The sequence below is a fragment of the Lampetra fluviatilis genome, chromosome 73 (genome assembly GCF_964198595.1).
Source record: "Lampetra fluviatilis chromosome 73, kcLamFluv1.1, whole genome shotgun sequence".
In the NCBI taxonomy this organism is placed as follows: Eukaryota; Metazoa; Chordata; class Hyperoartia; order Petromyzontiformes; family Petromyzontidae; genus Lampetra; species Lampetra fluviatilis.
Window position 1 is genome coordinate 3,994,864 of NC_136347.1, and position 25,673 is coordinate 4,020,536.

The 25,673-nt window shown below is 54.9% G+C and overlaps 1 protein-coding gene across 1 annotated transcript in view; it reads left to right on the plus strand.

The window, feature by feature from the left end:
• Positions 1 to 25,070, plus strand: part of LOC144953257 (eosinophil peroxidase-like) — a 33,896-nt gene extending 8,826 nt beyond the window's left edge. Inside the window, exons 4-15 of the mRNA XM_078883829.1 lie at positions 1,580 to 1,712; positions 3,334 to 3,463; positions 5,273 to 5,488; positions 6,964 to 7,327; positions 8,248 to 8,408; positions 10,098 to 10,356; positions 12,218 to 12,388; positions 14,059 to 14,296; positions 15,181 to 15,386; positions 16,129 to 16,326; positions 16,730 to 16,873; positions 24,973 to 25,070. Of these exons, the coding sequence (XP_078739955.1) occupies positions 1,580 to 1,712; positions 3,334 to 3,463; positions 5,273 to 5,488; positions 6,964 to 7,327; positions 8,248 to 8,408; positions 10,098 to 10,356; positions 12,218 to 12,388; positions 14,059 to 14,296; positions 15,181 to 15,386; positions 16,129 to 16,326; positions 16,730 to 16,873; positions 24,973 to 25,070 (2,318 nt within the window). The remainder of the gene's footprint in view (positions 1 to 1,579; positions 1,713 to 3,333; positions 3,464 to 5,272; positions 5,489 to 6,963; positions 7,328 to 8,247; positions 8,409 to 10,097; positions 10,357 to 12,217; positions 12,389 to 14,058; positions 14,297 to 15,180; positions 15,387 to 16,128; positions 16,327 to 16,729; positions 16,874 to 24,972) is intronic.
• The last annotated feature ends 603 nt before the right edge of the window (positions 25,071 to 25,673 follow it).

Sequence of the window (25,673 nt, forward strand, 5' to 3'; positions counted from 1 at the left end):
CCACCTCCTCCACCTCCTTGTCCCCCTCCACCTCCTCCACCCTCTCCTCCACCTCCACCGTCTCCTCCTCCACCTCCTCCACCACCTCCACCTCCTCCACCACCTCCACCTCCTCCACCACCACCTCCACCCTCTCCTCCACCACCTCCACCTCCTCCACCACCTCCTCCACCCTCTCCTCCACCTCCTCCACCTCCTCCACCCTCTCCTCCACCTCCACCACCTCCACCTCCTCCACCTCCTCCTCCATCCTCCTCCACCACCTCCACCCTCTCCTCCACCACCTCCACCACCTCCACCTCCTCCTCCACCCTCTCCTCCACCACCTCCACCTCCTCCACCTCCTTGTCCCCCTCCACCTCCTCCACCCTCTCCTCCACCACTTCCTCCACCTCCTCCTCCTCCACCACCACCCTCTCCTCCACCACCTCCACCACCTCCACCTCCTCCACCTCCTCCTCCATCCTCCTCCACCTCCTTGTCCCCCTCCACCTCCTCCACCCTCTGCTCCACCACTTCCTCCACCACCACCTCCACCTCCTCCACCACCACCTCCACCCTCTCCTCCACCTCTTCCTCCAGGGACACCGAGCTTTGAGGTCCGCACGGCAGCGTGCAGCCGTTTCAATACGGGCGACAAGATGTAATTTTGTGTCTATTTGTGTTTGTGTTTCTCCCTCGTGATGGGACTTTGTAGGACGAACGTTGAGATTTGTGAGGGGCACGGGGTGACCGATAAGGTCTCAATTGGTCTGCGATAATGTATGGCACTGATAAGGGGTTGACAGGTACGGTATAGTGCAGTGTATAGTGTAGTGTGTAGTGTATAGTGTAGTGTAATAGTGTAATGTATAGTGTAGTATATAGTGTAGTGTGCAGTGTATAGTGTAGTGTAATAGTGTAGTGTATAGTGTAGTGTAATAGTGTAGTGTATAGTGTAGTGTGTAGTGTATAGTGTAATGTATAGTGTAGTGTGCAGTGTATAGTGTAGTGTAATAGTGTAGTGTATAGTGTAGTGTAATAGTGTAGTGTATAGTGTAGTGTGTAGTGTAGTGTATAGTGTAGTGTGCAGTGTATAGTGTAGTGTATAGTGTAGTGTATAGTGTAGTGTATAGTGTAATGTATAGTGTAGTGTGTAGTGTATACTGTAGTGTAATAGTGTAGTGTATAGTGTAGTGTATAGTGTAGTGTATAGTGTAGTGTATAGTGTAGCGTGTAGTGTATACTGTAGTGTAATAGTGTAGTGTATAGTGTAGTGTAATAGTGTAGTGTATAGTGTAGTGTGTAGTGTATACTGTAGTGTAATAGTGTAGTGTATACTGTAGTGTAATAGTGTAGTGTAATAGTGTAGTGTGTAGTGTATACTGTAGTGTAATACTGTAATGTATAGGATGAACGTTGAGATGTGCAACGGGGTGACCAACAAGGTTTGACTTGGTCTGTGATAAGGTAGGACACTCATGATGGGTTGCATCATGGCGTATAGTAACAATAATCATTATTAGTTTGAGTAACAGCGTTAGCCTCTAGCGGGTTGTTCCTAATCGATGTCTCCGTTGGTCTTCCCCTATCGCCGCAGACTTCCTGAGTGCCCAGGACCTGGCCACTATAGAGCGCGTCACCGGCTGTGGTGCTCAGCTCCAGATACCACGATGTTCCGCGGACTGCTTCAGCGACAAATACCAGGCGCACAACTCGGAGTGCAACAACCGGTAACATCAACATCAATGTCAACATCAATATCAACATCATCATCATCATCATCACCGTCATCAACATCATCAACAACATCGTCATCACATCACCGTCATCAACAACATCATCAACATCGCCATCAATATCAACGTAAACATCAACATCATCAACATCACCGTCATCAACATCATCAACATCACCATCAATATCAACGTAAACATCAACATCATCAACATCACCGTCATCAACATCATCAACATCACCACCACCATCATCAACATCACCATCATCAACATCATCAACATCAACATAACCATCAACACCATCATCAGTAACATCATCAACACCACCATCACCATCAACATCATCATCAACATCACCGTCATCAACATCATCAACAACACCACCACCATCATCAACATCATCACCATCAACAACATCACCATCAACACCATCATCAACATCATCAACATCATCAACATCACCATCAACAAATACCAGACCTACAACTCGGAGCGCAACAACTGGTAACATCACCATCAACAACATCACCATAAATAACATCATCATCATCACCATCAACAACATCATCAATAATTCTCACGACGTTTCGGCCACAACGCAAGCAGGGTCTGACCCTGTCTTTCCGACAGACCTGTTCTTCACCTGAGGACGGCTGCTTGCGTTGTGGCCGAAACGTCGTGAGAATTGTATTTTATTATGTTTTATGTTTATTATTTTACTATTTCCCTTTCTACGTGACTTTACCGAAAGAACCAAGAAGATGAATCCCTGCAGTCACGAAAGCTTTAAATCGAAGCTCACCACGTTTTATTGCATCGTAGTTTCGTGGTAGTTAATTGAAGGTGGAGGGGTTACCAGCCCCTCGCACCCTGTCCAGAGCCCCCATTTCACCGCTGTGGTGGTCACATATGCCATGAAGAGAAAGGGCAATCAAACGTGTCCCTCCTCCCCCCACGGCACTGCCTACCACAGCGTTGCCGTCCGGCACCACGAGGAGCTAGGGGATTATTTTACTGGTAGGAACGAAGTGAACCAGCCTACAATAGATTATATCGTCCGTCCGTCCGATGTCCGATTAGGTGTAGCAACATTGCCCCCTACTGCAAACACTTGGCAGGACCCTACAAAAACCTTTAGACTCAGTGAGGCTTTCCTGGCTAAACAAGTGTAACATTCCCTTATAATTCCCTGAGAGTGTTTTTAATTAAAACATTTAAATTAAAAATTAACTCACAGCGGCCTAAAGCCTACAGCTAGGCCTAAAGCCTAGAACTAGGCCTCAAACTCTCCCTTCGTATCGTACCCGCGCGTGTGTGAAAGGGAGTTAATGTTTAACAATGTTACATTCCCTGATGTTTTTTTAAAAAATAGAAACATTTACATTTAAAGCTTTTACATTAATAATTAAAACATTTTAATTAAAAATTATCTCACAGCGGCCTAAAGCCTACAGCTAGGCATAAAGCCTAGAACTAGGCCTCAAACTCTCCCTTCGTATCGTATTTGTTCGTTCCTACCAGCCCACCCCACAGGGACCTGTTTGCCGGACTACCATCACACCACCATCACCACCATCATAACCATCACCCCCCTCCACCCCCCTCCACCCCATAGAGGCAACCCGCGTCTGGGTGCTGCCAACGTGGGCTTCGTGCGGTGGCTCCCGGCGGAGTATGACGACAACGCCTCGTTGCCACGCGGCTGGGACGAAGAGAAGCTGCACAACGGATACACGCTGCCCCCGGTCAGTCGACAGCGCACAAAGATAAAGAGCCCCCGTATAGCCTTAACAGACTGTCGGGGCAAGTGCTGTTAGCGAGCGCCTATCAAGGTTGGAACGGTACACGAGGTGGGTGGGTGGCCAGCACCACGCCTGACCGCATTTGTTTCCCCGGTGGCGATGTTTACTACACACCGCACCAGGTACTCGTTTGAGGCTGAGTCGACCTAGGGGAGGCCCGGGACCGGTTCAGATAATCGTCACTGGTGGTATTGGCCGTGAGCGGGAATCGAACCCGGGTCTCCAGGTTCATAGCGCAGCGTAGCGCTAACCGCTGCACTACCGCTCCCCAGCGCACACACACTCACCTACACACACACACGCCTATACACACGCGCACACACACCTACACACACTCACCTACACACACACGCACACTCACCTACACTCGCACACTCACCTACACACACACCTACACACACGCTCGCACACACACACCTACACACACATACAGCCCCAAATGAGTTACCTGGTGCAGTGTAGTGAACATCGCCACTGGAGGAGAGGCTACACGGGGGACCTTTGTCTGTGTCTACCTTCACAGACACTGCTGCTGCTACTTGCTACCACCAACAGCACTTGCCCCTACAGCCTGTTAGAGGCTACACGGGGGACCTTTGTCTGTGTCTACCTTCACAGACACTGCTGCAGCTACTCGCTACCACCAACAGCACTTGCCCCTACAGCCTGTTAGAGGCTACACGGGGGACCTTTGTCTGTGTCTACCTTCACAGACACTGCTGCTGCTACTTGCTACCACCAACAGCACTTGCCCCTACAGCCTGCTAGAGGCTACAGGGGGGACCTTTGCCTGTGTCTACCTTCACAGACACTGCTGCTGCTACTTGCTACCACCAACAGCACTTGCCCCTACAGCCTGCTAGAGGCTACACGGGGGACCTTTGTCTGTGTCTACCTTCACAGACACTTCTGCTGCTACTCGCTACCACCAACAGCACTTGCCCCTACAGCCTGCTAGAGGCTACACGGGGGACCTTAGTCTTTGTTTCATGCGCACCTGTGTGAGACGTTGGGTCAACGTTGGTCGCCCCCCCCATCTCCCTCCCCTTCCTCCCACCCTCCCTCCCTCCTCTCCCTCCACACCACCCAACCACTCCACCACCCACCACACCACACCCACACACGACACCCACACACCACTCCCACACACCACACCCACACACGACACCCACACACCACTCCCACACACCACACCCACACATTAACCACATCACACCACACCACACCAACCACAACACTACACCACACCCACACACCACACCACACCCCCAACCACCACGCCCACCCCACCCACCACACCCATCACACCCCACCACACCACCCACACCAACACCACACCCCATCACACCACACCCACCCCACCCACATCACATCAACCAAACCAACCACCCCACCCACACCACCCCACCCCACCCACCACACCACACCCACAACCCCACAACACCACACACCAACACCAACACCCCCACCCCTCACCCACCACCCCACCCACCCCACATACACCCACACCACCCACATCACACCAACCCCAACCCCTCAACACCCACACACCACCCACAACCAAACCCCACCACAACCACAACCCCACACACACCACCACCCCACAACCCCACACACACCACCACCCCACAACCCCACCACCCCCACCCCACAACCCCACCACCCCCACCCCACAACCCCACCCACCCCACACACCACACCACCCACAACCTCACAACCCCACCACCCCACCCCACCACCAACCACCAACAGGTCCGTGTGGTGTCCAACGAGATCGTGCGCTTGGTGGCGGGCGACGCCTCGTCGCGGGCCGACGAGGCGTCCCTGTCGCACGCATTCGTCCAGTGGGGCCAGTGGACAGCTCACGACACGGACCTCACCCCGCAGAGCCCCAGCCTCCGCACCTTCGCGGGGGGACTCGACTGTGCCACTTCGTGCGACCGCCGGGAGCCATGCTTCCCCATCAAGGTGGGGGGCGAACGTCGGGCGGACGTTGAGGCAACGTTGGGGGGACGTCGGGCGGGCGGGCGACGTTGAAACTGGACGTCGTTGGGTGACGCTGGACGATTCGTCGATGGGGGGGGGGGGGGGGGGGAAGGTTGAGGCTAGGTTGGTTCTGAAGGTTGGGCGGACGTTGGGGCGACGTTGGGGGAACGTTGGGGGAACGTCGGGGCGACGTTGGGGCGAACGATGGGCGAACGATGATCGAACATTGAGGCGACGTTGGGCGGACGTTGAGGCAACGTTGGGGCGACGATTGGCGAACGATCGTTGAACGTTGAGGCAACGTTGGGCGAACGTTGGGCGAACGTTGAGGCAACGTTGGGCGAATGTTGGGGCGACGTTGGGGCGCCGTTGGGGCGAACGATGGGTGAACGTTGGGCGAACGTTGAGGCAACGTTGGGCGAACGTTGAGGCAACGTTGGGGCAACAATTGGCGAACGATGAGTTAATGTTGAGCAAACATTGAGGCAACGTTGGGCGAACGTTGGGCGACGTTGAGGCGACGTTGGGGCGAATGATGGGTGAACGTTGGTATGCAGTTGGAAACGTTGGAAAGTAGAATGCGGTTGGAACCTCTGGTAGACATTGGGCCAATGTCTACGCGAGGGTGGAACTGCTGGTTCAACATCCCTCGCTCTCTCACCAAACTCACAGCGTGTTCTCTCTTCACCCACCCACCACCACCACCACACTACCACCTCCTCCTCAACACCACCGCGACACCACCACCACTACCACCACTACCCCACCACCTCCTCAACACCACCACCACCACCGCTCCACCACCACCACCACTACCACCTCCTCAACACCACCACCGCTACACTACCACCTCCTCAACACCACCACCACCACCACACTACCATCTCCTCAACACCACCACCACGACACCACCACCACTACCACCACTACCCACCACCTCCTCAACACCACCACCACCACCACCGCTCCACCACCACCACTCCACCACCGCTTCACAACCACCACCACCACCGCTCCACCACCACCACTCCACCACCGCTTCACAACCACCGCTCAACCATCACCACATCACCACCACTGCTCCACCACCACCACCGCTCCACCATCACCACCTCACCACCACCGCTCCATCACCACCTCACCATCACCTCACCACCCCACCACCACCACCACCCCACCTCACCACCCCACCTCACCACCCCACCACCACCACCACACCACCACACCACCACCTCCACCCCACCACCACCCCACCACCACCACTCCACCACCACCACCATTTCAAAACCACCACCACCACCTCACCACCACCATCACCACCATCACCACCCCACCACCACCCCACCACCATCACCCCACCACCATCACCACCACCACCACACCACCACCACCATGTCAAAACCACCACCCAACCCCCCCACCCACCCCCCCAACAAAACAACAACAACAACAAACAGGTTCCAGCCAACGACACGCGCATCAACAACACGGTGGACGCGTGCCTCCCCTTCTTTCGCTCGTCGCCCGTTTGCGGCACGGGCGACCGGGCGGCCGTCTTCGGCCTCGCCGGGAACGTGGGAGGTCGACGTCGTGAGCAGCTCAACGGCCTCACGTCCTTCGTGGACGCCGGGCAGGTGTACGGCAGCAGCCGAGCCGTGTCCCTGACGCTTCGGGGGGCGGACGGGGAGCTGCGGGTGAACGGCAACTACTCGGACGGAGGGTTCGGCCTCCTGCCGTTCGTGGAGGGCACGGGGGTCAGCGCCTGCGCGCTGAATCGCGACAACGCGCTCGTCGGAGAGGGGGTGCCGTGCTTTCTTGCTGGTGGGTTGTGGGTGGTGGGTGGGTGGGTGGTGTGGGGGTGAGGGGGGGTGGTGGGGGGGTGGGTGTGGTGGGGGTAGGGTGGTGTGGTGGTAGTGGTGTGGTGGAGTGGTGGGGGTAGGGTGTTGTGGGTGGTGGTTGGGGGTGGGGGGGTAGGGGGTGGGTGGGGGAGGGGTGGGGTAGGGTGGTGTGGGTGGTGGGGGTGGTGGGGGGGTGGTGGGGGGGTGGTGGGGGGGTGGGGGGGTGGGGGAGGGGTGGGGGGGTGGGTGGGGGAGGTGTTGGGTGTGTGGTGTGGGTGGTGTGGGGTTGAGTGGTGGTTTGGGTGGTGGGGGGTAGGGTGGTGTGGGTGGTGGGGGGTAGGGTGGTGTGGGTGGTGGGGGGTTGTGGGTGGGGGTGGGGGTGGGGGAGGGGTGGGGGGGTGGGTGGGGTGTGGTTGGGGGGGTGGTGTGGGTGGTGCGGGGTAGGGTGGTGTGGGTGGTGGGGGGTGGTTGGGGGGGTGGTGTGGTGGTAGTGGTGTGGTGGAGTGGTGGGGGTAGGGTGGTGTGGGTGGTGTGGGTGGTGGGGGGTTGTGGGGGTAGTGGGGGGGTAGGTTGGTGGTGGTGTGGCGTGGTGGTGTGGTGGTGGAGTGGTGTTGGAATGGTGGTGGTGGTGGTGTGGTTCTGATTGATGCTCGCTGATGCCCTACGATGGAAGATGCCTGCTGACGACGATGATGAAGACGACGATGCTGCCGATGTTGCTGATGATGACGATGCTACTGCTGATGACGATGCTGATGATGACGATGTTGCTGATGATGACGATCATGATGCCTGCGATGATGATGCCTGCGATGATGATGCCTGCGATGATGATGCCTGCGATGATGACGACAATGCTGCTGCCGATGATGCAAATGATGACGATGATGACGATGCCTACAGGTGAGGTTCGCACCAACGAGAACAACGCCCTGTTGGCTTTCCACGCCGTGTTCCTTCGCGAGCACAACCGAGTGGCACGCGCCCTGCGGGAACTCAACCCGCACTGGGGGAGCGACTCCGTCTACTACGAGACGCGCAGGATTGTCGCCTCCTACATGCAGGTAGGGGGAGCTGAGTGACTGGGGGGCTGAGTGACTGGGGGGCTGAGTGACTGGGGGGCTGATTCACTGGGGGGCTGAGTGACTGGGGGGCTGAGTGACTCAGAGACTGGGGGGCTGAGTGACTGAGTGACTGAGTGTCTGGGGGACGAACTGGGGGGCTGATTCACAGGGGGACTGAGTGGGGGGCTGAGTGACTGAGTGTCTGGGGGACGGACTGGGGGGCTGAGTGACTGGGGGGCTGAGTGACTGGGGGGCTGAGTGACTGGGGGGCTGAGTGACTGGGGGGCTGATTCACTGGGGGGCTGAGTGACTGGGGGGCTGAGTGACTGGGGGGCTGAGTGACTGGGGGGCTGAGTGACTGGGGGACTGGGGGGCTAAGTGACTCAGAGACTGGGGGGCTGAGTGACTGAGTGACTGAGTGTCTGGGGGACGGACTGGGGGGCTGAGTGACTGGGGGTCTGAGTGACTCAGAGACTGGGGGGCTGATTCACTAGGGGGCTGAGTGACTAGGGAACTGAGTGACTCAGAGACTGGGGGGCTGATTCACTGGGGGACTGAGTGACTGGGGGGCTGAGTGACTCAGAGACTGGGGGGCTGAGTGACTGAGTGACTGAGTGTCTGGGGGACGGACTGGGGGGCTGATTCACTGGGGGACTGAGTGGGGGACTGGTTGACTGGGGGGCTGAGTGACTCAGAGACTGGGGGGCTGAGTGACTCAGAGACTGGAGGGCCGAGTGACTGAGTGACTGAGTGTCTGGGGGACGGACTGGGGGGCTGATTCACTGGGGGACTGAGTGGGGGACTGAGTGACTGGGGGGCTGAGTGACTCAGAGACTGGGGGACTGAGTGACTGAAGCGACGTTTCGCCCCGGACGTCGCCCCGGACGTTGACTCAACGTCAACCACCACCCCCCACCCTTCCCCCCACCATCAACCCCCCACCACCTCACCACCACCACCACTCCACCACCGCTCCATCACCACCACCACCGTTCCATCATCACCACCTCACCACCACCACCGCTCCACCACCACTATCGTTTCAAAACCACCACCCCTCCACCACCCCACCAACACCGCAACCTAACCACCTCCACTCCACCACCATCACCACCACCCCTCCCACCACCACCCCACCACCACCTCACCATCACCACCCCCCCACCACTACCCCACCACCACTCCACCACCACTACCCCACCACCCCACCACCACCACCCCACCACCACCACTCCACCACCACCACCCGACCACCCCACCACCACCACCCCACCACCAACACCACCCCCCCCACCACCACCACCACCCCACCACTACCACCCCCCCTACCACCCCACCCCACCACCACCCCCCCCCCCCCCTTACCACCCCCCCCCCACCACCACCACCCCACCACTACCACTCCCCCTACCACCCCACCCCACCACCACTCCACCCCCCCCCCACCACCCCCCCCCCCACCACCACCACCACCACCCCCCACCACCACTACCACCACCAACACCACCCCACCCCACCACCACTCCACCCCCCCCCACCACCACCACCACCCCACCACTACCACCCCCCCTACCACCCCACCCCACCACCACTCCACCCCCCCCCCTACCACCCCCCCCCCCCACCACCACCACCACCACCACCCCCCACCACCACTACCACCACCAACCCCCCACCACCACCTCGCAGGTGATCACGTGGCGAGACTACGTGCCCCGGGTGATTGGACCGGCCGCGGCGAGCGCCTGGCTGGGGCCGTACTCCGGCTACAACTCCAGCGCCGACCCCCGCATCTCCAACGTCTTCGCGACGGCGGCCTTCCGCTTCGGACACGTGACTGTGCAGCCGGTGCTTCGACGGCTCGGCGAGGACTACCAGGAGCACCCCCTCTACCCCAACCTCGCCCTGCACCAGGCCTTCCTGGCGCCCTGGAGAATCGTCGAGGAAGGTACCGGTGGCGTGTGCGCGTGCGCTTGTGATGGGCGCGTGTGTGGTGGAGCCAGGAGATTGAATCTTCACACTCGGGGATCCTCCAGAAACAACGCACGTGTGTGGTGGAGCCAGGAGATTGAATCTTCACACTCGGGGCTCCTCCAGAAACAACGCGCGTGTGTGGTGGAGCCAGGAGATTGAATCTTCACCCTCGGGGCTCCTCCAGAAACAACGCGCGTGTGTGGTGGAGCCAGGAGATTGAATCTTCACACTCGGGGCTCCTCCAGAAACAACGCACGTGTGTGGTGGAGCCAGGAGATTGAATCTTCTCCCTCGGGGATCCTCCAGAAACAATGCGCGTGTGTGGTGGAGCCAGGAGATTGAATCTTCTCCCTCGGGGATCCTCCAGAAACAACGCACGTGTGTGGTGGAGCCAGGAGATTGAATTTTCACACTCGGGGCTCCTCCAGAAACAATGCGCGTGTGTGGTGGAGCCAGGAGATTGAATCTTCACACTCGGGGCTCCTCCAGAAACAACGCATGTGTGTGGTGGAGCCAGGAGATTGAATCTTCACCCTCGGGGCTCCTCCAGAAACAATGCGCGTGTGTGGTGGAGCCAGGAGATTGAATCTTCTCCCTCGGGGCTCCTCCAGAAACAACGCACGTGTGTGGTGGAGCCAGGAGATTGAATCTTCACCCTCGGGGCTCCTCCAGAAACAACGCGCGTGTGTGGTGGAGCCAGGAGATTGAATCTTCACCCTCGGGGCTCCTCCAGAAACAACGCACGTGTGTGGTGGAGCCAGGAGATTGAATCTTCACCCTCGGGGCTCCTCCAGAAACAACGCGCGTGTGTGGTGGAGCCAGGAGATTGAATCTTCTCCCTCGGGGCTCCTCCAGAAACAACGCACGTGTGTGGTGGAGCCAGGAGATTGAATCTTCACACTCGGGGCTCCTCCAGAAACAATGCGCGTGTGTGGTGGAGCCAGGAGATTGAATCTTCTCCATCGGGGCTCCTCCAGAAACAACGCACGTGTGTGGTGGAGCCAGGAGATTGAATCTTCACCCTCGGGGCTCCTCCAGAAACAATGCGCGTGTGTGGTGGAGCCAGGAGATTGAATCTTCACCCTCGGGGCTCCTCCAGAAACAACGCACGTGTGTGGTGGAGCCAGGAGATTGAATCTTCACCCTCGGGGCTCCTCCAGAAACAATGCGTGTGTGTGGTGGAGCCAGGAGATTGAATCTTCACCCTCGGGGCTCCTCCAGAAACAACGCACGTGTGTGGTGGAGCCAGGAGATTGAATCTTCTCCCTCGGGGCTCCTCCAGAAACAACGCACGTGTGTGGTGGAGCCAGGAGATTGAATCTTCTCCCTCGGGGCTCCTCCAGAAACAAGGAAAAGCCAATTTAAAGCTTTCGTGACTGCAGGGATTCATCTTCTTGGTTCTTTCGGTAAAGTCACGTAGAATGGAAATAATAAAATAATAAAACATAAAACATAATAAAATAACTCTCACGACGTTTCGGCCACAACGCAAGCAGCCGTCCTCAGGTGAAGACCAGGCTGTACGGGAGATTCTTTGCTTTTGTTGCGTGTCTGTCAGTGTCGTATGTGTGTGCGTGTGTGTGTGCGTGTGTGCGCGTGTCTGTGCGTGCCTGTGTGCGCGCGTGTGTGCGCGTGCGTGCGCGCGTGTGCGTTTCCCGCGCGCGGCCAACACCACCGTTGCCGATCATCCGAACCGGCCCTGGGCCTCCCCTAGGTCGACTCAGCCTCAAATGATCTACCCTCGTTGCCCGTGGTGTGCGGCAAAACTCGTGCGCCGTTCCAGACTTCACCTGGAGGTCACTCCCCCTCCTCCTCCACCTCCTCCTCGTCCGCAGGCGGAGTGGACCCGGTCCTGCGGGGCCTCATCGGCAGTCCGGCCAAGCAGAACGCCCTCTACGAGATGATGCCCGACGAGCTGAGGGAGAAGCTCTTCGCTCTGACGAGGCGCTTGGCGCTCGACCTCGCATCTCTCAACATGCAGCGCGGCCGAGACCACGGACTGCCTGGTCAGTCTGCGTCCGTCTGTCTGTCTGTTTGTCTGTCTGGCCTGCTGTCTGTCTGTCTGTCTGTCTGGCCTAGTGTCTGTCTTGCCTAGTGTCCGTCTGTCTGGCCTGCTGTCTGTGTGGCCTGCTGTGTGCCTCTCCTGCTGTTCGTCTGGACTGCTGTTTGTCTGACTGTCTGGCCTGCTGTCTGTCTGTCTGTCTGGCCTGCTGTCTGTCTGTCTGGCCTGCTGTTTGTCTGTCTGGCCTGCTGTCTGTCCGTCTGTCTGGCCTGCTGTCTGTCTGTGTGGCCTGCTGTCTGTCTGGCCTGCTGTCTGTCTGTCTGTCTGACCTGCTGTCTGTCTGGCCTAGTGTCTGTCTGTCTGGCTTAGTGTCTGTCTGGCCTGCTGTGTGCCTCTCCTGCTGTCTGTCTGGCCATGTGTCCGTCTTTCCTCCTGTCTGTCTCTCCATCTGCCCGGCTGTCTGTCCTGTTGTCCGGGCGGTTCTGGATGGGAGCGATGGGCTGGTAACCCCTCCACTTTCAACCCAAGTTCCACTAAACTACGTGGGATAAAACGAACTAAGCCTGTGCCGGAGGCCCCGGGGGGACGGGCGTCTTTGACGTCTCTTGGCCAAACCCCATTTGGCGGAGCCAGGAGATTGAATCTTTACCCTCGGGGCTCCTCCAGAAACAACAAAAAGCCACTTCGTGTGGCCACGTGGAATGTCCGCACGCTCACTGCGGAGGAGAGGCTGCCACTCCTCTGTCGGGAGCTGAACCGGTACCGCCTGGATTTCTGTGGCATTCAGGAGGTCTGGCTCTTGTTCCAGTCACCATGAGGGGTGGACAGTTCTCTACTCGGGGTCTGAGACTGCCAAACAACAGGGAGTGGCTCTTCTTTTGAACAAAAGGGTGTGGGAGAATGGTGGTGACGTGTCAAAATGTCAAAAGCTCTGAGCCCCAGGTGACTGTCGGCTTGCCTTCCCATCAATCAGGGGCGAGGGAGTGGTGGTGGTTACTTATGTCCCCACCGAAGACTAACAGCAGTGGAGGGATGCAGGCAAGGCCGATGAGTCAGATGCCTTCGTTGACCTCCTGTCACGGGTGCTGGCTAAAGTGGTCCCTTGGGCTAGAGCCATCCTGTTGGGTGACTTCAATGCCCGAGTTGGTCATGATGCTGGCACCTGGGCTGGAGTGATTGGAAGGCATGGGCCAGATCAGCTCAATAACATCGGAAGGAAGCTGCTGGACTCGGGCTTGTAATTACCAACACGCTGTTCCAGCATCGCATCCATGCAAGGTCATGAATGCATGCCGGGTCCAAGCAAGAACATCTGCTGGACTATATAGTGAAGGGACAGCGGATGCGAGCCCATGTCCTTGACACCAGGACCTACCGTGGAGCTGATCTGCCCACTGACCGCTGTCCCACCGCTCCCACCCCACCTTTGCCCACCCACTGCTCTCCCCACCACCACCACCACCACCACCACTCCAGTCTACAATGTTTGGCGTAGCTTCTGCGGGGTCCGAGTTGGCGTGGGCGCGTAACAATCAGAGACGTGGCCACTCGGATCTTAGCGGTGGCGGTGGCTGAGATTGGAACTCGATGCATTGCTAACCGCTGTCCCACCGCTCCCACCCCACCTTTACCCACTTGTTGCTCTCCCCACCCCCACCACCACCACCACTCCAGGCTACAACTCTTGGCGTAGCTTCTGCGGGCTCCCAGTGCTACAGACTCAGGCCGAGTTGGCTACAGTGTGGAACAGCAGCGATGTGGCGGGCCGCGTGCTTGCGCTGTATGGCAGCGCCGACAACGTAGACGTGTGGCTGGCGGGACTCCTGGAGGTGCCGGTGCCGGGGGGACGAGTGGGGCCGCTGTTCTCATGCCTCCTGGCGCGACAGTTCGCGCTCATACGCGACGGAGACCGGTGGGTGGGTGGGTGTGGTGTGTGGGGGTGTGGGTGGGTGAGTGGGTGGGTGAGTGGGTGAGTGGGTGAGTGGGTGAGTCGGTGAGTGGGTGAGTGAGTGAGTGTGGGGGACGAATGGGGCCGCTGTTCTCCTGCCTCCTGGCGCGACAGGTCGCGCTCATACGCGACGGAGATCGGTGGGTGGGTGTGGTGTGTGGGGGTGTGGGTGGGTGAGTGGGTGGGTGAGTGGGTGAGTGGGTGAGTGGGTGAGTGGGTGAGTGGATGAGTGGGTGGGTGTGGGTGTAGGGTGTCGGTGGGTGGGTGAGTGGGTGGGTGGATGGGTGGGTGTGTGTGGGTGTGTGTGGGTGTGTAGGTGTGTGCGTGAGTGGGTGTGGGGTGTGGGGTGTGGGTGAGTGGGTATGGGTGGCGGTGGTGATAACGGTGACGGTGGTGGTGGTGATGAAGATGGCTGTGGTGGTGATGATGTTGGTGGTGGTGATGACGGTGATGTTGGTGGTGGTGATGGTGGTGGTGACGATGGTGGCTGTGGTGGTGATGACGGTGACGGTGGTGGTGATGATGGTGGTGGTGATGAAGATGGCTGTGGTGGTGATGACGGTGGCGGTGGTGATGGTGGTGGTGATGATGTTGGTGGTGGTGATGGTGGTGGTGATGATGTTGGTGGTGGTGATGGTGGTGGTGATGATGTTGGTGGTGATGATGGTGGTGGTGATGATGTTGGTGGTGATGATGTTGGTGGTGATGATGGTGGTGGTGATGATGTTGGTGGTGATGATGTTGATGGTGGTGATGTTGGTGGTGATGATGATGATGATGACGGTGGCGGTGATGATGATGATGTCGATGACTGTGACGGTGACGGTGGCGCTGAACCCCGGCTGCAGGTTTTGGCACGAGCGCGAAGGCCTCTTCACGCCGGCCCAAGTCACCGAGCTACGCAACGTGAGCCTCTCGCGTCTCATCTGCGGCAACAGCGGCGTCCGCAAGGTGCCCCTGGACGCCTTCCTGTACCAGCCGTACCCCCAGGGGTTCGTCGACTGCCAGGAGCTGCCGCCGATCAACCTCCTGCCCTGGAAGGAGGAGACGCAGAGTGAGGACGGAGCCTCGGAGACACCGCACCACCAACAGCATTACTGCGCTACCACCACTACGCTACCACGACCACCACGGCACCACCATCACGGCGCTAGCATGCAACCGCCATGCCACTACCACCACCACGCTACCACCACTACGCTACCACGACCACCACACCACCACCATCACGGCACCACCACCACCATGCTTGCAAGCTACAACCATGCCACCACCACCACACCACTACCATCACACCACCATCACGGCACCACCATGCCACTACCACGCCACCACCACCACGCTACCACCACCACCACCACGCTACCACCACCACCACCACGCTACCACCACGCCACTACCACCACCACGGCACCACCACCACGCTACCACCACGCCACTACCACCACGCCACTACCACCACACCACCACCAATAGAGACCCACAGAGACTCGTATGAAGCCATAGAGACACACAGAGAAACCCATACTGATAGAGACCAATAGAGACCCACTACTACCACTACTACTACTATACTATTACCACTACTACCACTACTACTATACTACTACTACCATTACTACTACTACTACCACCACTACTACTACTACCACTACTACTACCACCACTACTACTATACTACTACTACTACCACTGCTGCTGCAACTGACCCTGGTGTGTGTGTCTGTGTGTGTCTGTGTGTGTCTGTGTGTGTGTGTCTGTGTGTGTCTGTGTGTGTCTCTGTGTGCGTGTCCTAGATACTCCGTGCGGTCCGGTGCCCTCCGTACCCAACTCGCACTTTTCCATGTGTGGTGGTGTCGGTGGTGGCGGTGGTGGCGGTGGTGTCACCCGCGTGTTGGCGGTGCGCTATGAGTGCCGAGACGGCTTCGACATCGTCGGCGCGGACACCATCAGCTGTGTGGACAACTCCTGGGGGGATGCACCCAGGTGTCGTGGTGAGTGATGAGTGGTGGTGGTGGTGGAGGTGGTGGAGGTGGTGGTGATGGAGGTGGTGGTGGTGATGGTGGTGGTGGAGGTGGTGGTGGAAGTGGCGGTGGTGGCGGTGGTGGCGGTGGTGGTGGCGGTGGTGGAGGTGGTGGTAGAGGTGGTGGAGGTGGTGGTGGAGGTGGTGATGGCGGTGTTGGAGGTGGTGGTGGCGGTTGTGAAGGTGGCGGTGGTGGCGGTGGATGTGGAGGTGGTGTTGGTCGTGGTGGTGGCGGAGGTGGCGGTGGTGGTGAAGGCTGTCTGTCTGTCTGTCTGCCTGTCTCTCTGTCTGTCCCCCTGTCTGTCTGCCTGTCTCTCTGTCCCCCTGTCTGTCTCTCTGTCTCTCTGTCCCCTGTCTCTCTGCGCCACCGCCAGCGATTGATCCGTGCGCGGGGTCCCCGCCGCCGTGCGCCTCCGAGCCCAACTCGGTCTGCCTGCCCACGGCGGAAGCCAGCGGCAGCCACCGCTGCGTCTGCCTCGCCGGGTTCCAGCCCGGAACGTCGGGACGGGGATGCGTCGGTGAGGGGGACGCGGCGAGAGAGGCAGAGAGACACAGAGAGGGAGACAGAGAGAGACAGAGAGAGAAATGTAGAGAGACAGAGAGAGAAATGTAGAGAGACAGAGAGAGGGAGAGACAGAGAGAGAGACAGAGAGAGAGACAGAGAGAGAGAGAGAGTTCAAGTTCAAGTTCATTTATTAGGTATAGCCCTGTGAGCCATTCAGCTCTTGAATCGGGTGCAACCGCAACAAACAAAAAACAAAAACATGAACAAAAAAACATCTTAAAGTGAATATGTGACTAAGTGCAAACAGAAAATCCAAGAAAAGACAGCAAAATATTGCAGAAAAAGCACCGTACACCAACGCTGTGTGCAAAAATCCCAGTGGGATGCAAGTCAAACAACAACAACAACAACCACAAGACAGCTTAAATTAAGGCCATCAGTCTAACTCTGTACTACAACAAACAAACATGGCTAAACCAATACACTTTTCGAAATCACCAAAATAAAGCCATGAAAGCAATGAAAAAGCAATCATAGGAACTGTGACAGAATTTTCACAATAAATGGCATAAACAACATGTACTACCAAAACCCTGCAGCCATAGCTGGCTGCATGAGTCCCTCCACCTTTAAGATCAGCACACTAAATCAAAACACAGGTCATACTTTGTAGCGATCATCCGGAGCGAAACATTTTATTTTAGGTCACTGAATAGCACTGGCAGCTAGGGGTGTACAACTCCTCTAGAGCAGTTTTGAGTGAAGATCTCATAGGTAGTGACTCAAGTTTCAATTTATTGGCAACAGCATTCCAGACCCTGGGGGCATCAATAGCAAAGGCCCTTCCTCCAGTATATGTACGGCAATAGGGAATATTAAGCTGGTAAATGAGTGTAGACCTTAGGTCAAATTTGTTCTTTGAAACAGAGATGAGATCCAGCAGGTAATCTGCAGATTCTTTTGCAAGTACATCATGAATAAATAAGATCTGGTGCACAAGCCGTCGAACATTCAGAGATGTTAAGTTTGACCCAATGTAGAGGTCACAGTGGTGAGTCCTATATGGGCAGTTCAATGCAAATCTTAAGGCCGAGTGATACATTGAGTCAAGCTTCTTCAGTACAGTACTTGGGGCTGATTTATAAACAATGTCACAGTAATCAAGTAGAGGCAGTATGGTAGCTTTAATCAATTCCAAACGGAACATAGGGGGGAAGCAGTGCTTGTGTCGATATAGAAAACCAATTTTAATTTTTGTCTTTTTCCCAATATAATCAATGTGATCTTCAAAATTCAGTTTTGAATCCAGGATGATCCCAAGATACTTATAGATCTTAACTTGCTCTATATGATCATTATTTAAGGAATGTAATTTGGGGAAAATAACTTCCCGCTTTAGTCCTGGTGAGAAGCATAGCACCTTGGTTTTGGCAGGATTTAGGACTAGTTTAAGAGCAACTAGCTGATGTTGTAGTTTGTTGAAATCACTCTGGAGCTTAGCAATCACGTCATCCGGAGAGCGGCCAGCAGTAATTAGTACCGTGTCATCTGCAAAAAGATTTACCCTGGAATAATCCAGTTCAGTGCCCAAGTCATTTACATAAAGAGAGAACAAGAGGGGGCCGAGAATGGAACCCTGTGGAACCCCTTTTGTTATCTTAACACTGTTTGACCTCCAACCATCTGTGAATACAGTTTGGGTGCGAGAAAAGAGGTAATTTTTTAACCATTTTACTGTGTTTTCGGAAAAACCGAGGCAACTTATTTTACTAAGCAGGATGTTGTGGTCTACTGTATCAAAAGCTTTGGACAAGTCAAGAAAAAGACAGGCGCAGTACTGCTTATTATCAAGGCTACTGTAAATGTGATTCATAGAGTCTAATGCAGCAGATGTGGTGCTGTATTTTTTTCGGAACCCAGATTGTTTTAGATGTAATAGATTGTTGGCGGACAGGAAACTGATAATTTGGTAGTTCAATAATTTTTCAAAAATTTTCATCAACGGGGACAAAATTGAGATAGGTCGGTAGTTATTTGGATCATCTTTAGGGCCCCCTTTGTGAAGTGGACGAACATAGGAATGTTTCCATTCTAGAGGAACTGATGAGAGACAGAGAGACAGAGAGAGACAGAGAGAGACAGAGAGACAGAGAGAGACAGAGAGAGGGAGAGAGACATAGAGAAAGACAGAGAGACAGAGAGAGACAGAGAGAGAGAGAGAGACAGAGAGAGGGAGAGAGACAGAGAGAGACAGAGAGACAGAGAGAGATAGAGAGAGACGTAGAAAGAGACAGAGAGAGGGAGAGAGAGAGACATAGACTCACACAGAGAAACAGAGACACACAGAGACTCACACAGAGAGACATATACTTACACAGAGAGACAGAGACAAAGAGACAGAGAGAGACGTAGAAAGAGACAGAGAGAGACAGAGACAGAGAGAGACAGAGAGAGAGAGACATAGACTCACATAGAGAGACAGAGACACACACAGAGAGACGGAGACACACAGAGAGACAGAGACACACAGAAACTCACACAGAGAGACATAGACTCACACAGAGAGACACAGACTCACACATAGAGACATAGACTCACACAGAGAGACACAGACTCACACAGAGAGACAGAGACTCACACAGAGAGACATAGACTCGCACAGAGAGACACAGACTCACACAGAGAGACACAGACTCACACATAGAGACATAGCCTCACACACAGAGAGACACAGACTCACACAGAGAAACATAGACTCACACACAGAGAGACTCACACAGACAGACACAAACTCACACAGAGAGACTCACACAGAGAGACACAGACTCACACAGAGAGACTCACACAGAGAGACAGAGACTCACACAGAGAGACATAGACTCACACAGAGAGACAGAGACTCACACAGAGAAACATAGACTCACACACAGAGAGACTCACACAGACAGACACAAACTCACACAGAGAGACTCACACAGAGAGACACAGACTCACACAGAGAGACACAGACTCACACATAGAGACATAGACTCACACAGAGAGACACAGACTCACACAGAGAGACAGAGACTCACACAGAGAGACATAGACTCACACAGAGAGACAGAGACTCACACAGAGAAACATAGACTCACACACAGAGAGACTCACACAGACAGACACAAACTCACACAGAGAGACTCACACAGAGAGACACAGACTCACACAGAGAGACACAGACTCACACAGAGAGACTCACACAGAGAGACACAGACTCACACAGAGAGACTCACACAGAGAGACAGAGACTCACACAGAGAGAGACACAGACTCACAGAGAGAGAGACGTAGACTCACACAGAGAGACACAGACCCACACAGAGAGAGACTCACACAGACAGACACAAACTCACACAGAGAGACTCACACATAGAGACACACACTCACACAGAGAGACTCACACAGAGAGACACACACTCACACAGAGAGACTCACACAGAGAGACTCACACAGAGAGACAGACTCACACAGAGAGACAGACTCACACAGAGAGACACAGACTCACACAGAGAGACTCACACAGAGAGACACACACTCACACAGAGAGACTCACACAGAGAGACTCACACAGAGAGACAGACTCACACAGAGAGACAGACTCACACAGAGAGACACAGACTCACACAGAGAGACTCACACAGAGAGACACACACTCACACAGAGAGACTCACACAGAGAGACAAACACTCACACAGAGAGACTCACACAGAGAGACTCACACAGAGAGACACAGACTCACACAGAGAGACTCACACAGAGAGACACAGACTCACACAGAGAGACTCACACAGAGAGACACACACTCACACAGAGAGACTCACACAGAGAGACTCACACAGAGAGACTCACACAGAGAGACAGACTCACACAGAGAGACACAGACTCACACAGAGAGACTCACACAGAGAGACAGAGACTCACACAGAGAGACTCACACAGAGAGACACAGACTCACACAGAGAGACTCACACAGAGAGACTCACACAGAGAGACTCACACAGAGAGACTCACACAGAGAGACAGACTCACACAGAGAGACACAGACTCACACAGAGAGACTCACACAGAGAGACAGAGACTCACACAGAGAGACTCACACAGAGAGACACAGACTCACACAGAGAGACTCACACAGAGAGACACAGACTCACACAGAGAGACTCACACAGAGAGACAGAGACTCACACAGAGAGACACAGACTCACAGAGAGAGAGACATAGACTCACACAGAGAGACACAGACCCACACAGAGAGAGACTCACACAGACAGACACAAACTCACACAGAGAGACTCACACAGAGAGACACAAACTCACACAGAGAGACTCACACATAGAGACACACACTCACACAGAGAGACTCACACAGAGAGACTCACACAGAGAGACAGAGACTCACACAGAGAGACTCACACAGAGAGACTCACACAGAGAGACAGAGACTCACACAGAGAGACACAAACTCACACAGAGAGACTCACACATAGAGACACAAACTCACACAGAGAGACTCACACATAGAGACACACACTCACACAGAGAGACTCACACAGAGAGACTCACACAGAGAGACAGAGACTCACACAGAGAGACTCACACAGAGAGACTCACACAGAGAGACAGAGACTCACACAGAGAGACACAAACTCACACAGAGAGACTCACACATAGAGACACACACTCACACAGAGAGACCCACACAGAGAGAGACTCACACAGACAGACACAAACTCACACAGAGAGACTCACACAGAGAGACACAAACTCACACAGAGAGACTCACACATAGAGACACACACTCACACAGAGAGACTCACACAGAGAGACTCACACAGAGAGACAGAGACTCACACAGAGAGACTCACACAGAGAGACTCACACAGAGAGACAGAGACTCACACAGAGAGACACAAACTCACACAGAGAGACTCACACATAGAGACACAAACTCACACAGAGAGACTCACACATAGAGACACACACTCACACAGAGAGACTCACACAGAGAGACTCACACAGAGAGACAGAGACTCACACAGAGAGACTCACACAGAGAGACTCACACAGAGAGACAGAGACTCACACAGAGAGACACAAACTCACACAGAGAGACTCACACATAGAGACACACACTCACACAGAGAGACTCACACAGAGAGACTCACACAGAGAGACACAGACCCACACAGAGAGAGACTCACACAGACAGACACAAACTCACACAGAGAGACTCACACATAGAGACACAAACTCACACAGAGAGACTCACACATAGAGACACACACTCACACAGAGAGACTCACACAGAGAGACTCACACAGAGAGACACAGACCCACACAGAGAGAGACTCACACAGACAGACACAAACTCACACAGAGAGACTCACACAGAGAGACACAAACTCACACAGAGAGACTCACACATAGAGACACACACTCACACAGAGAGACTCACACAGAGAGACTCACACAGAGAGACAGAGACTCACACAGAGAGACTCACACAGAGAGACACAGACTCACACAGAGAGACTCACACAGAGAGACACAGACTCACACAGAGAGACACAGACTCACACATAGAGACATAGACTCACACAGAGAGACATAGACTCACACAGAGAGACAGAGACTCACACAGAGAAACATAGACTCACACACAGAGAGACTCACACAGACAGACACAAACTCACACAGAGAGACTCACACAGAGAGACACAGACTCACACAGAGAGACACAGACTCACACATAGAGACATAGACTCACACAGAGAGACACAGACTCACACAGAGAGACAGACTCACACAGAGAGACAGACTCACACAGAGAGACACAAACTCACACAGAGAGACTCACACATAGAGACACACACTCACACAGAGAGACTCACACAGAGAGACTCACACAGAGAGACACAGACCCACACAGAGAGAGACTCACACAGACAGACACAAACTCACACAGAGAGACTCACACAGAGAGACACAAACTCACACAGAGAGACTCACACATAGAGACACACACTCACACAGAGAGACTCACACAGAGAGACTCACACAGAGAGACAGAGACTCACACAGAGAGACTCACACAGAGAGACACAGACTCACACAGAGAGACTCACACAGAGAGACACAGACTCACACAGAGAGACACAGACTCACACATAGAGACATAGACTCACACAGAGAGACATAGACTCACACAGAGAGACAGAGACTCACACAGAGAAACATAGACTCACACACAGAGAGACTCACACAGACAGACACAAACTCACACAGAGAGACTCACACAGAGAGACACAGACTCACACAGAGAGACACAGACTCACACATAGAGACATAGACTCACACAGAGAGACACAGACTCACACAGAGAGACAGAGACTCACACAGAGAGACATAGACTCACACAGAGAGACAGAGACTCACACAGAGAAACATAGACTCACACACAGAGAGACTCACACAGACAGACACAAACTCACACAGAGAGACTCACACAGAGAGACACAGACTCACACAGAGAGACACAGACTCACACAGAGAGACTCACACAGAGAGACACAGACTCACACAGAGAGACTCACACAGAGAGACAGAGACTCACACAGAGAGAGACACAGACTCACAGAGAGAGAGACGTAGACTCACACAGAGAGACACAGACCCACACAGAGAGAGACTCACACAGACAGACACAAACTCACACAGAGAGACTCACACATAGAGACACACACTCACACAGAGAGACTCACACAGAGAGACACACACTCACACAGAGAGACTCACACAGAGAGACTCACACAGAGAGACAGACTCACACAGAGAGACAGACTCACACAGAGAGACACAGACTCACACAGAGAGACTCACACAGAGAGACACACACTCACACAGAGAGACTCACACAGAGAGACACACACTCACACAGAGAGACTCACACAGAGAGACTCACACAGAGAGACACAGACTCACACAGAGAGACTCACACAGAGAGACACACACTCACACAGAGAGACTCACACAGAGAGACTCACACAGAGAGACAGACTCACACAGAGAGACACAGACTCACACAGAGAGACTCACACAGAGAGACTCACACAGAGAGACACAGACTCACACAGAGAGACTCACACAGAGAGACACACACTCACACAGAGAGACTCACACAGAGAGACACACACTCACACAGAGAGACTCACACAGAGAGACTCACACAGAGAGACACAGACTCACACAGAGAGACAGACTCACACAGAGAGACACAAACTCACACAGAGAGACTCACACATAGAGACACACACTCACACAGAGAGACTCACACAGAGAGACTCACACAGAGAGACACAGACCCACACAGAGAGAGACTCACACAGACAGACACAAACTCACACAGAGAGACTCACACAGAGAGACACAAACTCACACAGAGAGACTCACACATAGAGACACACACTCACACAGAGAGACTCACACAGAGAGACTCACACAGAGAGACACAGACTCACACAGAGAAACATAGACTCACACACAGAGAGACTCACACAGACAGACACAAACTCACACAGAGAGACTCACACAGAGAGACACAGACTCACACAGAGAGACTCACACAGAGAGACACAGACTCACACAGAGAGACTCACACAGAGAGACACAGACTCACACAGAGAGACAGACCCACACAAAGACACAGACTCACACAGAGAGACTCACACAGAGAGACACAGACTCACACAGAGAGACTCACACAGAGAGACAGAGACTCACACAGAGAGACACAGACTCACAGAGAGAGACATAGACTCACACAGAGAGACACAGACCCACACAGAGAGAGACTCACACAGACAGACACAAACTCACACAGAGAGACTCACACATAGAGACACACACTCACACAGAGAGACTCACACAGAGAGACTCACACAGAGAGACAGAGACTCACACAGAGAGACAGACTCACACAGAGAGACTCACACAGAGAGACAGAGACTCACACAGCCGCCCACCCCGTCACGTGACTCACCAACCCCCCGCCCCCCCCCCCCGCTGTGTGTGCAGTGACCCCTGAGGCCTCCAGGGGCCTACTCATCACCACTGTGGTCATCAGCGCTGTGGCGCTAGCCGCCATCTTGGCCGTGGGCATCGCCATCTGGTGAGCGGGCGGCGTGGGTCAGAGGTCGCAAACGGGTTTTGATTTCTTACCCGTACCCGTACCCGCCGCACCAGGGTCGCAAACGGGTACCCGTACCCGGCCGTACCCGTACCCTACCCGTACCCGGCCCGGGTACGGGTAGGGTACGGGTATCGGGTACCCGATTGCGACCTCTGGGATGAAGCCATGTTGCAGGCGCGGGTGGGTTGATTCTAGGAACTTGAATTGTGAGAAGAGACAAGACGTTGGGAAATGAGTGACAAACGGTGACTCACCAGTGACTCACGGCCTACCCGTACCCGTACCCGGCCGCAACAGGGTCGCAAACGGGTACCCGTACCCGGCCGGGTACGGGTAGCTGGGTATCGCGTAGGGTACGGGTATTGGGTAGGGTACGGGTATCGGGTAGGGTACGGGTATCGGGTAGGGTACGGGTATCGGGTAGGGTACGGGTATCGGGTAGGGTACGGGTATCGGGTAGGGTACGGGTATCGGGTAGGGTACGGGTATCGGGTAGGGTACGGGTATCGGGTAGGGTACGGGTATCGGGTAGGGTACGGGTATCGGGTAGGGTACGGGTATCGGGTACCCGGTTGCGACCTCTGGC